The following is a 14354-nucleotide window of genomic DNA, read 5'->3' as shown; positions in this document are numbered from 1 at the left end:
TACTTAAAATAGTTCAAAGAATAATCTCTTAAATTTTTGCTGCATGTTTAGGAAAGACCCTGTAGTACAAACTAATATAAATAAATTAATACATATAAATTAATCTTCATCAGTTAATTTTTCTTTATATAAAGCAACGTTTTATGCCTTTATTATTTTGGATCTTAAAACATTTTATAAGAAAATAAAACAAATATACTTAAATATATTTATCACGATTTAGTTTTTTTTGTGCTCTCTTTATATTAAGAATAGTAGCCTTATTTTTCATAACTTTATTAATTTTTTATTCTTAAACATTGTGCCTTGTAATAAATAAATAAATATATTTAAATAAACTAATATTTTTATTAACTAATGTTTAATTGTTTCTTTCTTTAAATAGTTTTTAAATCGTAAATTTTTTTAATTTAAGAAGAGTGAAAACTTTGTATTTCTTTTCTTAATAATTTTTAAATGCCTTAAAAATTTATTTAATCGATTGATTCTTTTTTGTAATGTGTCTTTATTAATTTTTTATTATTTTTATTAAAAAAAATATTTATTTAACCCTTTCGTCCCTGAATTAAAATATTTTAGTTTAAGTAATAAATAGTGTAAAATATTATTGTTAGGATGCCTAACAATGAGTTTTTATTAATATAAATTTTTGTCAATAATCAGGGAATGGTGGAGGGCTTGGTTCATATATCGTCGTCAATATCACGAAGTGGCGTAACTCGAAAAAACGCGAAATTGAGTTAAGCCCGTTATTACATACCACATTACATGGCGCACAATATCACGAAGTGGCGTAACTCGATCCTTTCTACGTTCTGACTTACAGCATATTAACTGACAGGCGTATCTAGATTTATTATAAGGTACAATTTTACAAACAGACTTAACTTAACTTACGCCTCTTTGTAAAATTTAGAATTCTCCATATTATCTGGTCATTCTAAGGCGTATCTCAGTTAAGCCACTTTGTGAAATTGATTAAATGTCGGTGTCGACTTACACTATTCGGCTTATCTCAGAATTTTCTTGTCAATACTTGCATATTTTTGTTTTCCTAGGAGTGATCGAAGACGCAACGCGCTTAGTTCGATTGAGTATGTGCTTGGTTACGGTTTGGCGCTAGATAAAGGGTTTTCTTTAGTTAACGTGTTATTTTTTGTGTAATATTCAAAATAAAAAGTACGCTATGGATGTTTAGGTTCCATGTAAGCTCATCAAATAAATATAGAGCAAACGTTATTACATGACCAAAGCAGTACAGTATTTTTGTCTGGGGGAGTATTGGAAGATGACGGCCATGATTCTGAGGAAATGAAGAGCAATTATTTAAGTATTTATTTAGGGGACATCTCCGATCGCGAAGATCCTACGTACGTACAGACTTGTGAGGGGACTTATTGCAAGAAAGAAGTATGAAGCTCATGCCACTTATGCCTTAAATTGCTGTGCTATGAACACTTCTTGGAGTACAACGATTCTTGTACAAGTCATAATAAGTCCCGCAAGAAAAAAAAATGATTATTTACCAAAATCAAAGCAATAAACCAGAGGATTTTGTTGTAGAAGGTGAAAGCAGAGAAAATCAGACTTTATTAAAAAAGTCCAGGGTAAACAAAACAAAATTATCAAAAAAACTAAGGGATATAGGAAAAGAATATACCAGCACGAAGACAGGAGCAGTCGTACCGGCACGGAAGCTGAAACAAAGATGCGACGGTAATAAATGCAAAAATTGGATGCGTCAGTGCTTTTTACTAAGTGAAGAAGAAAGAATGGAATTATTTACATCATGTACAAATCTAGGAAATTTGGCATCCCAACGTGAATTTATTGTTCGCCATATTAAAGTTCTGGAAACGGCTACCAAAACTACCAAGAAAGAGCAGTCTCGAAGACAAAAAAGTCACAAATATTTTTGACATTGAATCACAAAAAATACTTGGTGTGTAAAACATTCTTTTTGCATACGTTGGGGATATCCGAAAAAAACAATAAGAACTTCGCTGACAAAGGTAACTTCAGGTGGGGTACTAGAAGGGGAAAGAAGAGGTGGTAGACAGGCAGTCAGGGTAATTAAACGTGATAATATCCTTCGAACTACAATTTTAAATCACATCCAAAGATTTCCCAAGGTAGAAGCTCACTATGTTCGTGCTAGTGCTAGCAGGGAATATCTCCACCCCGAATTAACGATATCAAAGGTGTACAATATGCTTCTTGAAGAATTAAGTCCAAATGAAGAAAAACCTTCAATTGATTTGTATCGTAAGGTGTTTGGATCTTTAAATTTGTCTTTCCACCGGCCAAAGGACCAGTGCTCGTTATGTTTGTCCTACAGAAAAGGAGATCCAGCTTTAAAAGAGAAGATAATGGATAAGTTCAATAGACATGTTGCAGAAAAGACTAAAGTAAGGGAACTTAAAAAGATCATTGAAGAGAAGGTGTTAGCTGGAGATAGCACTATTGGATGTGCAAGCTTTGATATTCAGCAGGTAATTTACTTGCCACAGTCAAAAGAAAATGCTCTATTTTATAAACGATGTTTAGCAAACTATAACTTTACTTTTTACGATATCGCTTCAAAGGAATGTCATTGTTTCATTTGGAGTGAGCTAAGTAGCCAAAGAGGTGCGTCGGAAATCAGTTCATGTGTATATAATGCTCTACAAAAATACGACTCTAAAAAAACTATTAAGTCAGTAGCCTTGTTTTCAGATGGATGCAGTAGGCAAAATAATTCTGTCGTTGCTGCAATGCTTTTGTATGCAGTTGCTAACTTTTTGAACATAGAAGAAGTTTCATTACGTTTCTTTGAATCATTTCATGGGCAGAATGAAGGAGATTGCGCGCAGGTGATATTTTCATCCCGCCACAATTATATCTCGTCATCCATTTAGCACGCCATAAACACCCTTACATGTGCATCCTCTTCAATATAAGGACTTTTTACATTTTAAAAAGTTGTCTCAAGAATTGAGAATCTTGTCTGTTAAAACTTCTGAAACAGGAGACTCAATTAAATGGCATGATATTATGGAAATTAAAGTAACTAAACAAGAACCATTAACAATACTTTATAAAACAAGTTAAAATTAAAAAGGCAATCGAAAATCACTGACCTTAAAAATTATACTATTAAAATCTTAAATAACGAACCAAAAAAAACTACTAAAGAAAAGTATTCAGATTTAAAATCATTATGCCAAGGTGACACACCCGTAATTCGGATCGAAGATTATAAAAAGTTTTATTTGAATATTCCTCATGTAGAGTGAGTCCTAAACCCAGCCCGTTATTATTACGTATAGTTTCTTTTATTATATCAATGTATTTAAATTAGATTTTTATTAACCTGAGTTTATAATGTTTTTTTCATGTTATGTTTGTATTTAGATCTAAAAATTACTTTTTCTCATTTATTTTTATAATAATATCTTTATTAAACATTTTGCTTTAGTTTCTTTGAGCACAATATTTACTTATTTTGTCGCTTTTTATGTTTTCATATAAATTGATTAATAAAATAAAGTATATAACTCAAGTTTTGTCTTATCAAATTATATTTATCAATTTCACAAACTGGTGTATCTATTTTTTTTGCTAAATAACTTAAAGTATAAAATCTAATATGCGTTTTGGTTATCATGAATAAATAGTACTTATACATATATAACTACTGTCCAAAAAATTAGTTACGCCACTTCGTGATATTGACGACGATATGTACCAGCAGGTATTTATGGTGGTACACATGTGTACCAACAGGTATGATCGAAAATTTCATAAAAACAGAAAAAAATGCTATACCAACATTTATTTTAAAAAATAAATACAAAAACGGCTTTGCAAAGTAGAAAATGAACCTAATTAACTATTTGGTATGATATAACATAACACAGAACTTGCACAATGGAATATTGCACTCTCGGCAAAGAGTTTTTGCCCTTGTTTGTTTTTTCTCTTCAGAACATCTAGTGCATATTTTTCTGGTTGGTCCCTCTACAGGCAGATGTAATGCTGAAGATTCGTATAATTTTCTTTTTCTTAAAGGAGCACCTTGTTTCGGTAATGATAAGCTTGTATATCGTATACCTTCTGCTACTTATTCTTCTGCAAGTGTGGTAAGGAAGGAAAGAAAAGAAATTCTCTCATTTTTACGTCTCAGTTGATTATACATTATCCACGAATTTACTGCACACGACTTTACTATTGAGGAATGTGTAAAACACCTTTTTCCACCGCTTTACTGATTTTCGATCATGATCATATAGCCCAATAAATTGATCAGCCCGATCAACCCCTTGCATTTTTTTTCTGTAAAAAGAAATGGCCTCTGGACATTCGATATTTTGTTGTTCACCGGTTTTGCATTTTTTTTGATAATTGTTGTCAAATTGGGCTTATGACAGTTACTCATTAACAATACTTCCTTTGTGTCCTGCCACTACACAAAGTAATTCAGAAGAAATGCATGTGAATTGAGATTCCCCTTTTTGGAGTTTGTTAGGTTTTTGTTCCAAGGCTGCATAGTCTAGTGAAAGTAACAAATTCACACTTGTAAAAAAGCGATCAAAACACAACATCATTTTCTTGTAGACGCAAGAGCTGTTACGACTCGTTCTCCTAAAGTTAGGGATTGATTTTTAGCATGAATTGGGTCCTCTTTTCCAGAATATACATTGACATCATACGTATAGCCGAAATCTGCATCGCAGCGAAGCCATAGTTTTATGCCCCTCTTGATTGGTTTGAGGAGCATATATTGTTTCAAAGAAGATCGACCCTTGAATTTGGTCATAGATTCGTCGATACTTTGATACTGGCTATCCTGGCGACATTTTGGAAATGTGTATTTGAAATAAGATAATAAATCTTCGATAGAATATGTTTTTGAAGCATTTTGGTGTTTTTGAGGAGAAGCAAAGTAAATTTTTGAGCTCAAAGTCATGTAACGATCTCTTGAAAAAGTTTTTTGAATTGTGCTATTTCCCATTGACTCCTTCTTGATCCAATAATTTTTTAGGCTTGGAAGGCGATTGTAGCACATAATGAACATGCAGCCAAATAATTTTCTGTATTTCTCCTTTGTCAGTCATTTTCTCATTCCTTTTTTTCAATTGGTTTAGGATTTTCAGACGTTCATTTGTACAATTTGCAAATAAAGAGAATGAGGAAATATTTTATGAAAAATTTGCATAGGTGTCAACTGCTTGGTGATACTCTCTTTCAGGAGGAAGGATTTTAGCAGGCTCAAATTTTTCGTCAGGAATGACCCAGTCAAGGACTAGGTTTCTATCAACAATTACCTGTGGTGGTTGCGCAGAGTTTATGTCTGAGTTTCGATGCACAGTGGTTTGCATTATTTCCGATAAAGACGACGAAGACATATCGGACGTATCACTGCCAGCTTCTTCATCGGAATCTGGTTCATAATTATCACTGGAGCCAGCAGAAAATGGTTCCGAATCTGAGGATTCTTCAATAAGCTTTTCCAGCTCTTTTCGTGAAAGCGGACGGCGGCGATCCATATTGAAGCTAAAATCAAATAAACGTAATTACAGACCTGTTGGTATACATGTGTACCATCATAAATACCTGCTGGTACATATGTGTACCACACGGACATACCCAAAAATACTAAAATAAAACATAGTTTTGACCTACCTTTGTAACAGCACTGCACTTGCAATTGAATAATAAATAAAACTTAATAAAAAAACTGCATAAATAAGTACTTTGAGTGTCCTAAATAACTAATTTTATTGCAGCAATACTGCCGCTACTAAATACACGTGCTAACTAAATCAACATAACCACACATTTACCACAATGCATATTGTAGGTATCACAGATGTAAATAGCTCCGCACAGAGCTATTTACCTCTGTGGTAGGTACACTGCGGAAGCCTGAACGAAAGGATTAAAACCATTTCATAATATTTTCTTGATTTATTTTAAAATTTATTTATATACATGTTATAGTAGTGTTTTATGGCTTTAATATATTTTTTATTAAATTTGATAAAACATTAAAAATTCCTTTTAAAGATATGAATAAATAATTATACATAAACCTTGCTATTGTTCCTATCTTTAAATATTTATCAGTTTTCATATTTTTCTATTTTTTTTAATTTACAGAAAAAAAATATATAAAACGGTAAGAAATGTATTGAAAAAAAATAAACAGACATTTATAATAAATAAATAATTGAACTTTACAATAAATAAACAGAATAAAGAGTTTTTGAGACAAACAAAAATTTATAATAAGTAAAGTTGATTTTAAAGAGATCATGACCATTTTTTCCATTCATTATTAGAAGTTTATAGTATATTAGTAAAGTTAAAAACTTGTAATAGCTTATTGAATCAAAACTAAAGAGAAAATCGTTAAAAGATGATTTGAGATAAGTAAATAAAACCAGAACATTTAGAGACTTATTAAAGGATCTCCACGCAAAGGGTTATTTTAGAGAATCGGGAATATCAAATTAAGGGTGATGCTCTGGAGAACCATCCAGGTTGTCCTTAGATCAGTTAAAATATTATTCCAAGCAAGCCTTAAAAGCTATTCCAGAGAATTTGGAATACTATATAATCTGGAAACGTATACCAATGACATAGCTGAAACATAATTTCAATTCCCATTTCAAATCCCATCCCACCTGAATGAACTAATTTATAAAAAACATTTAAAAATACAAAAAAGTTATACCCAAAAAACTTATTACCTGAGATAAAACTTTTTTATGGATTTTTTTTCAAATAATCCGAATTTCCCCGGATTACACATTTTACAAAACAAAACAAGGCAACAACGGACCATACTGGATACATCTTCAGTTTCTGGCCGAACGCCAAGCAAAATAATAAATTTCCTACAGTTTGGTTATTCCATGTAAACGACCACTTACCGATACGTCGTAAATCCATCTATTTCCAGTTTTCAATTATAAAATCAATTTTCAGTTTCAGAAAGTGACCATATTACATATGATGTAATTTTCTCCTATTAAGCAACGATTTATAAAAAAAAATTCAAATTATTCCCTTGTTTTCCAGGCTTAAGTCCGGAACATTCTGTGAGCACTGGAGAAGCGGAAAACATGGCAGATATCCAGATGTCAGACAGCAGTTCCGACCTTCCTGACGAACTGTACAATCTGACTAAACTCGCTGAAGTGGCTGTAGCTACAGGCCAAATTTTGGAAAGAAGCCAACAGACATTTGGGTAAAGAGTTTTGCCATAAAAAGAAATTTATAACCATATAACTAATTTTGAATTCTTCTTCATTTGTGTAGAAGATCTACCGGTCTGGATATAGAAAACCACCATTATTTACCGGAACAAGAAAACATGGATCAAAGGGATCGCGAAAAGGAGAAACATTTCATCACCTACACGCACAAACTATTCGACAAAAGCTCCAGAGCTCCCAGACCGCACTTATTAAAGGTAAAGCAAGAGATTATCAACTAAAGACAATATATAAACAAAAAAATGTATTCCAGACTGAACAATTAAGCCAGACCCTATTTAACATGTCCAAAGCGCAGCCCCTGCCTCTACCAAACAGCACCACTAGTGAGATTTCCAGTATTAGCAGCAGCACTTCCCCAGAATTAAATGAGCACGAGTGTCAGGAATGTGGAAAGAGGTAAGCCAACTCAACAGTCAACCAATTAGGACTAAATAAACTATTTTATCCAGATACAGTACATCCAGTAACTTAGCCAGACATCGTCAAACCCATCGTAGTCCAGGCGACAAGAAGGCGCGACGCTGTCCCCACTGCGACAAGCTTTACGTCAGCATGCCGGCCTATTCCATGCACGTCCGCACTCACAATCAAGGATGTAAGTGCCAGTATTGTGGAAAATGCTTTTCCAGGCCCTGGCTACTTCAAGGACACATTAGGACACATACTGGTAAGTTGAGAGAAAACGAAATTGGAATTTTCCCTGATGGGTGGCATTTTTGTTGCAGGCGAAAAACCCTTTCGCTGTACCATTTGTTCCAAAGCTTTCGCCGATAAATCCAACCTGCGTGCCCACATCCAGACACATTCCAACACCAAACCGCACGTGTGTGGCCGATGCGGCAAAGCTTTTGCCCTCAAGTCTTACTTATACAAGCACGAGGAATCTTCTTGTATGAGAATGAATCGACATTCTTCCAGGGAAAATTCTCCTGATAAAGGTACGGGACTAATCTTGCGATCATTGAAAAAGTTAACAATTTTTCTTTCTAGATAAGTCGGTATCGTCGCCCACTCCAGTAATAGTCACCCCCACTCGTTTAACCGATACAGTGATCCGTTCTGCAGACGTAATCAGATCACCGATGCTCTACAGATCGACTGTGATCTCTCCCAATCCAGAAAGGATCCTCTATAGTACCATCAAACATCCCTCCATGGTGCTGTTCAATCACATGTTGACCCAAGACCAACCGGTCGATTTCTCTAAGAACTCTTCAGGATTTGGTGGGGGTAAGAGGGGCGAGGGTGGATATTCTAGAATGGCCATTAAGGTCTAACGTTTGTCTGACTAATGGAACGAACTTTATTACTTTATTCAGTACGGCTTTACTGTATTGAACAGAGAAAACATTAGTCTTTTAACATTAGTCTTAAACATTAGTTTTTTTTTGACAGATAGGGGTAGTTAGTTGTGGTAATCCTGAGTTTGCTTACAATCCAAAGGAAGTCAACTCTATTTGATTCGAACACCATTTTCAGCACAAAAATACTATTTTTTTTAAGCATTTGCATTGTATTACAGGTCTAGAGTCCAGGTATAGGAGTACACTATATTCTCTAATTGCGTCTCTTCTTTTTTATATTTTTGCAATTTTTTTTACTAATTGATATAAAAGATCCAATCAGGTTTACAATAACCATATATCGGCACTGAAGTCACTTCTGAAATTTTTATTCACGTACTTTTCCAGAACATTCGGTATTCTCAGTTCTCTGGAAAAGCTCTTTAAATGCCTCTAATTTGCTCCATTTAGATTAAGATTTTGACTTTTCATTTAGTTCTATCTTCCTGTCTTAGTTCTACGCTAGATTAGTGTAAATATCTTCGAAAATTTTGGAAAATTTTTTGACATTAATAAACTTAAGAATTGGAGGCTGACATCTATGTAACTTTGAAAAACCAGTTAGGTCAATTTTCCAAGATGACTTAAATGTTAATGAAGTATCTGGAACAACCTGCAGATGACCGTAAGGTCAACTTGAATTTTCTCGCTTGAATTATAATAGATCCCCTTATGTCACTTTTTTGTATTTTTCAATATACTATACCAAGCATGGGTGATTTTTTCCACTGATTTTTGGTAATTTCTACAGATTTTATGTCTTTGGTGGGAACTATGGTAAGAACTAGTGGTACCAGAGTGATTAAGGATTACTGGGAGAACCTGGAATATCATATATACATAAAATTCATATATAAATTGTCACTCATATAACTTTCCGGAACATTTGATATTCTCAATTATTTAAAAAAGCTCTAATACTCTTGCAATTTACTGCATTTAGTTCTTTCATTCTTTTAAGTTCTCCTAGGGATGAGAATAGCTTATCTCTTGCACGTTTATTGACCTTTAACGAATTTTAAATGTAATGTTTTTTTTTAACTTAAGTAGTAATTTTTACACTGTTTTTCTATTATTTTCCAGACATTTTAAGTTAATTTTCTATATCAATTGATATTCCAAACTCCCTGGAAAAGCTCTTGCGGTTGCTTGAAGAGCCTAGAATAATCTATCCTACTCTAAATTTAACTTCAAAATCACTTTATTTAATTTTCGTCACTGGTTCGTCAAGGTAGGATAGTATTTGTAATAAGCACAGTTAGGCATGGAGATCATCTTTCACCTATGTCATTTACGTATCTTTCCAAATTATTTAGTATTCCAAATTCTCTGGAATAGGTCTTAAGGATTACTTAGAGAACCTGCAATAATCTTCGAACTATACGATGGATAATCTGGATGGCTTCAGCGCATTTTATCGTCTTTAATTTGGCATTCAGAATTCTATGGAATAACTCTTGCGGCTTACGTGGAGAGCTTGTATATTTTTCAATGTATTTTTTTCAGATCAATTAATTCTCCAAACTCCCTGAAAAAGCTCTTGAGCTTTACTTAAAGATCGTAAATTTGTTCTATTCCAGATTAAACTTGTATCATTTTATTTAATTTTTCCATTGGTTCATTCAAATATCATAATGAGCATAGTTAGGTATTCAGATCTATTTCAACTTTGAACTTTATCATTGGTGTACGTTTCCAGATGAATTCCAAATTCTCTGAAATAGCTCCTGAGACTTGCTTGAAGAGCCTGGAATAATCTTTAAACTTCTTTAAGGACAGCCTGGATGGTTCTTCAGAGTTTTTTATTTTCCTTAATTTGATATTCCAGATTTTCTTAAATAATTTTTGTGGTTGACGTAGAGAGCCTGTAATAGTTCAATCACTGCTCTAAAGCAAACTTACAGTGTTCTGTTTATTTTTTTTACTGGTTCTTCTAGATGAGATGGTATTTGAAATTTGCACAATTTGACATTGAGATAATCTTCAAACCATGTCATAAGTATAAAGTCCCAGATTAATTAGTATTCCAAACTGTCCGGAATAGCTCTTGGGTCTTGCTTGGATAGGCTGCAATAATCTTTACACTAGGCTCAGGCAACCTGGATTGTTCTCCATGGCACTTTATGATCTTAAAGTTGCTATTCCCGACTATCTGGTATAGACTCTTGCGGCTTGCATGAAGAGCCTGTAATAATTTTTAAATGCTCTTAGGAGAACTAACAGTATTTTATAGTGGGTTAAAGAGGACGATTTTGATGTAAACATTGCAGCCAGCAGTGTAAGAGCCTTATGATAATGAGTGAACTCACCTCTTGACTAAAAAATTAATATTTTCATTTGTAGAGAAAAGTTTCCCGTCCCCCTTAAACCGCTATATTAAACACTCTACTGTAAGAGTGGACTTCTACTTAAAACTTACAGTATTTTATTTCACTTTTTAACTGGTTCTCCTAGGTGAGATGATTTTTGAGATGACCACAGTTTGGCATCGAGTACATCCTTGAACTATGTCATTTAGTTAGTTACCTTTCCAGATTCTTTAGTATTCCAAATTCTCTGGAATAGCTCTTAAAGCATTCTTGGAAACCCTGGAATATTATTTAAACTGATCTTCGTATAACCTCGATAGTTCTCCTTAGCTTTCTATGACCTTAATTGGATATTAAAAATTTTCTGATAGAACTTTTGTGGTTGACATGTAAGAGTAGCCGTAATAATTATTAAATTGCTCTAAGCAGAACTGATTCTTCTAGAGAGGATGGTATTCGGCATAAACAAAGTTTGCATTGAGATCATCTTTGAACTACGTAATTTATATACCTTTTCAGATTATTAGTATATTAAATTCTCTAGAATAGCTGTTGAAGCTTGCTTGGAAAGCCTGGAATAATTTTTAAGCTACTCTAAGAACAACCTGCCTGGTTCTTTAATGCATTTTATCAGCCTTAATTAAAATTGAGGAATTCCTTGAGGAAATGTGCACTATTTGAAAGATGATTTTTAAAATAATGGTGTACCTTTCCGGTTTATTGGGTATTCGAAATTCTTTTATTTTTAAACTGATCTAAAGATAACCTGGATGGTTCTCCAAAGCTTTAAGCTTTTTATCGCCCTTTATATTTTATATAAAGAAAAATCGGGCTCTGAAATAGTTTTATATGTCAAGAGCCTGTAATAATTTTTCAAGTGCTCTTAAGAGAACCAGCAGTATTTTATTTATTTTCTGTCATTGGTGCGAAGGTATTTAAGTCGAGCACAGTTTGACACTGATATCATCTTTGAACTATGCCATTTAGAAACGTATCATCCATTTTTCTCTAAGAGACCAAACGAAAACAAAACCAAAGGTGAGGACACAAAGTCACGGTCTCATCCAATCTATATAATTTCTCAAAAAAGCTTAAAAGCTACACGTGTTTCGCTCCTGTCGGAGCATCATCAGGCCTAGACCTACACAGATCCAACTTGACCAACTTGAGTTGTATGTGATGAAAGGAGCGAAACACGTGTAGCTTTTAAGCTTTTTAGAGAAATTATATAGATTGGATGAGACCGTGACTTTGTGTCCTTACCTTTGTTTATGCCATTTATATCCATTTCCAGATTATCTAGTAAACCAAATTCTCTGGAATGCCTTTTAAGATTTGCTTGCAGAGCCTGGAATATTCTTTAAACTACTCTAAGGACAACTTGGATGGTTCTCCAAAGCTTTTTATTACCCTAAGTTTCTCCCAAACGTACTCGTATCTCGCCTCTGGGCTACTGATATTGCTTCTAAGTCCTGTAACCCTAAATCAAGACTTAGTCTAGTACCCTAAAAAAACATTGGATTATACCACATGGGATTATGGGAAAATAATAATAATGGACCAAAAATGAATTACAAAAATAAAATACTTGTTTTGTAGTTTAATTCCTATAAGTAGGCTTTAGTTTATTTGTTAGTGTTAATTTATTGTAATTTTTTTAAATAAAATGTAGCATCATTATATGTGAAAGATAATATTCTTTTATGTGAATTCTTAGTTGTGCCAATAAGTAACATGTATTTTTATCATAAATTATCTATTATGGTCCTTCATATGGCAGCTTGTACATATCAATTTAGTTTTTATGTTGTAATTTATTTTATCATGAGGCTTTCCGTACTTAAATCTCATTTTTGTTTTTTAATTTATGTGCCAATACTAAGTACTATTAGCCGATAGGTAATTATTATATTTAGTTTTGTTTTTATAATTTTTTTTTTGTAATTAAACTGTAACTTCAATGGGAGTAATGCTAGTCTGAGAGCGCCAATTTTCAATAAAAAACTTCATTGTTTTAGTAAAACTGGCGCGGAGAAACCATTTTTAGTCATTATTTTTAGGTATTTATTTATTTATTTTATTTTTTAGTTTGTTTTTCTGATTTGTAGCAGTCTATCGCCATATCGGCTAATGATATTAAATATCGCTTTCTAGTCATTAGTTTTTAGTTCTTTTTTTTTCTTTTTTCTTTTTAATTTAAAATTATAATTTTGGCCGGTTTTCGTGCAATAAACAACGTGTATAAAATAGCAATAAACGAACGTATAGTGTTAGATAGTCATTCCTTTTTGTGCGTAGGATTTTTTAGAATAAACGTTTGTGTAATACAATTATTTCTGTATTATCAGTTTTTTTTGTGTAATTTTATATTTTGATCAATAAACGTTTCTGACGAAAAAAATGTGTTTTTCTTTATTTGCAATAATAAAACTGATTACAATTTTCACAATAATAGAACAAAAAATAAAAAGTGTAGATTTCTATAAAAATTATTTTTCTGAATATGACAATTTAGCAAGAAAGTTAATTTAAAATTAAATGTTAATAATCAGTATTGCCACCTCTAGCATCGATGCAAGCACGAATTCGACGAGGCATGCTATTTATCAAATTGTCAATGTCTTCTTGGGGAACATTTGTCCATTCCTCTAAAACCGCTTGAATAAGTTGCTCAGTGTTACCAGGAGCATTCTGGCGAGCTCTAATCTTTCTTTTTATCTTATCCCATAAGTGCTCTATAGGATTAAGATCCGGTGAGCAAGAAGGCCACTCTAAAACGGCAATACCTTCCGTTTCTAAGAAACATTTTGCAACTCTGCTGGTATGTGGAGAGGCATTATCGTGCATAAATAAAAAAAAAATGCCAAAACCACCTCGCCAGAGCCTAACTACAGGTTGCAATACCAAATCTACATACCTTTGACCTGTTAGGGTTTGTCGAATTGGAATTAAAGGAGTTCTTTCACCAATCATAATTCCACCCCAAAACATTACAGTACCTCCTTTGTATTTCGGGATAGGTTTGGCAGCACGAAGTCTAGCTTGTCTCCCTCTACCTCTTAAAATGCGAATCCGCCGGTCATCGGATCGTAGTCCTATTCTGGTTTCATCCGAACATAAGACATTTTTCCAATTTTCAATATCCCAATTTTCATGCTCCAAACACCAATTTAAACGGTCAATTTTATGTTGCCTTGAAAGTTCTGGAACCCTGAACTGTCTTCTGCTAAATAATTCCCGAGCGCGAAGTCTTCTTCTAATAGTTTCGACAGAAACACTCACACCCGTAGCTTGTAAAAGTTGCCTTTGAAGCTCTGGATGAGATGTTGTGGGATTTCTTCTTGCTATTTGAGCTAAAAAGCGATCCTGCCCTTCAGTAGTTGCTCTTTCACGACTTCTCCTTAGTCTGTTTTTTAAGGTTCCCAATTCCAGAAATC

At 33.3% G+C, this 14354-nt stretch overlaps 1 protein-coding gene across 1 annotated transcript in view; it reads left to right on the top strand.

Moving 5' to 3' along the window:
* Nucleotides 1-13312, top strand: part of LOC126739585 (zinc finger protein 554-like) — a 30278-nt gene extending 16966 nt beyond the window's left edge. Inside the window, exons 2-7 of the mRNA XM_050445339.1 lie at nt 7066-7234; nt 7306-7459; nt 7516-7661; nt 7715-7932; nt 7991-8203; nt 8256-13312. Coding sequence (XP_050301296.1) covers nt 7066-7234; nt 7306-7459; nt 7516-7661; nt 7715-7932; nt 7991-8203; nt 8256-8542 — 1187 coding nt within the window. The 3' untranslated portion in view covers nt 8543-13312. The remainder of the gene's footprint in view (nt 1-7065; nt 7235-7305; nt 7460-7515; nt 7662-7714; nt 7933-7990; nt 8204-8255) is intronic.
* The last annotated feature ends 1042 nt before the right edge of the window (nt 13313-14354 follow it).

This window comes from Anthonomus grandis, chromosome 8 (assembly GCF_022605725.1).
Source record: "Anthonomus grandis grandis chromosome 8, icAntGran1.3, whole genome shotgun sequence".
NCBI classification, from domain to species: domain Eukaryota; kingdom Metazoa; phylum Arthropoda; class Insecta; order Coleoptera; family Curculionidae; genus Anthonomus; species Anthonomus grandis.
Note: the sequence above shows the minus strand (reverse complement) of the source record. Positions and strands in the feature narration are given on the sequence as shown.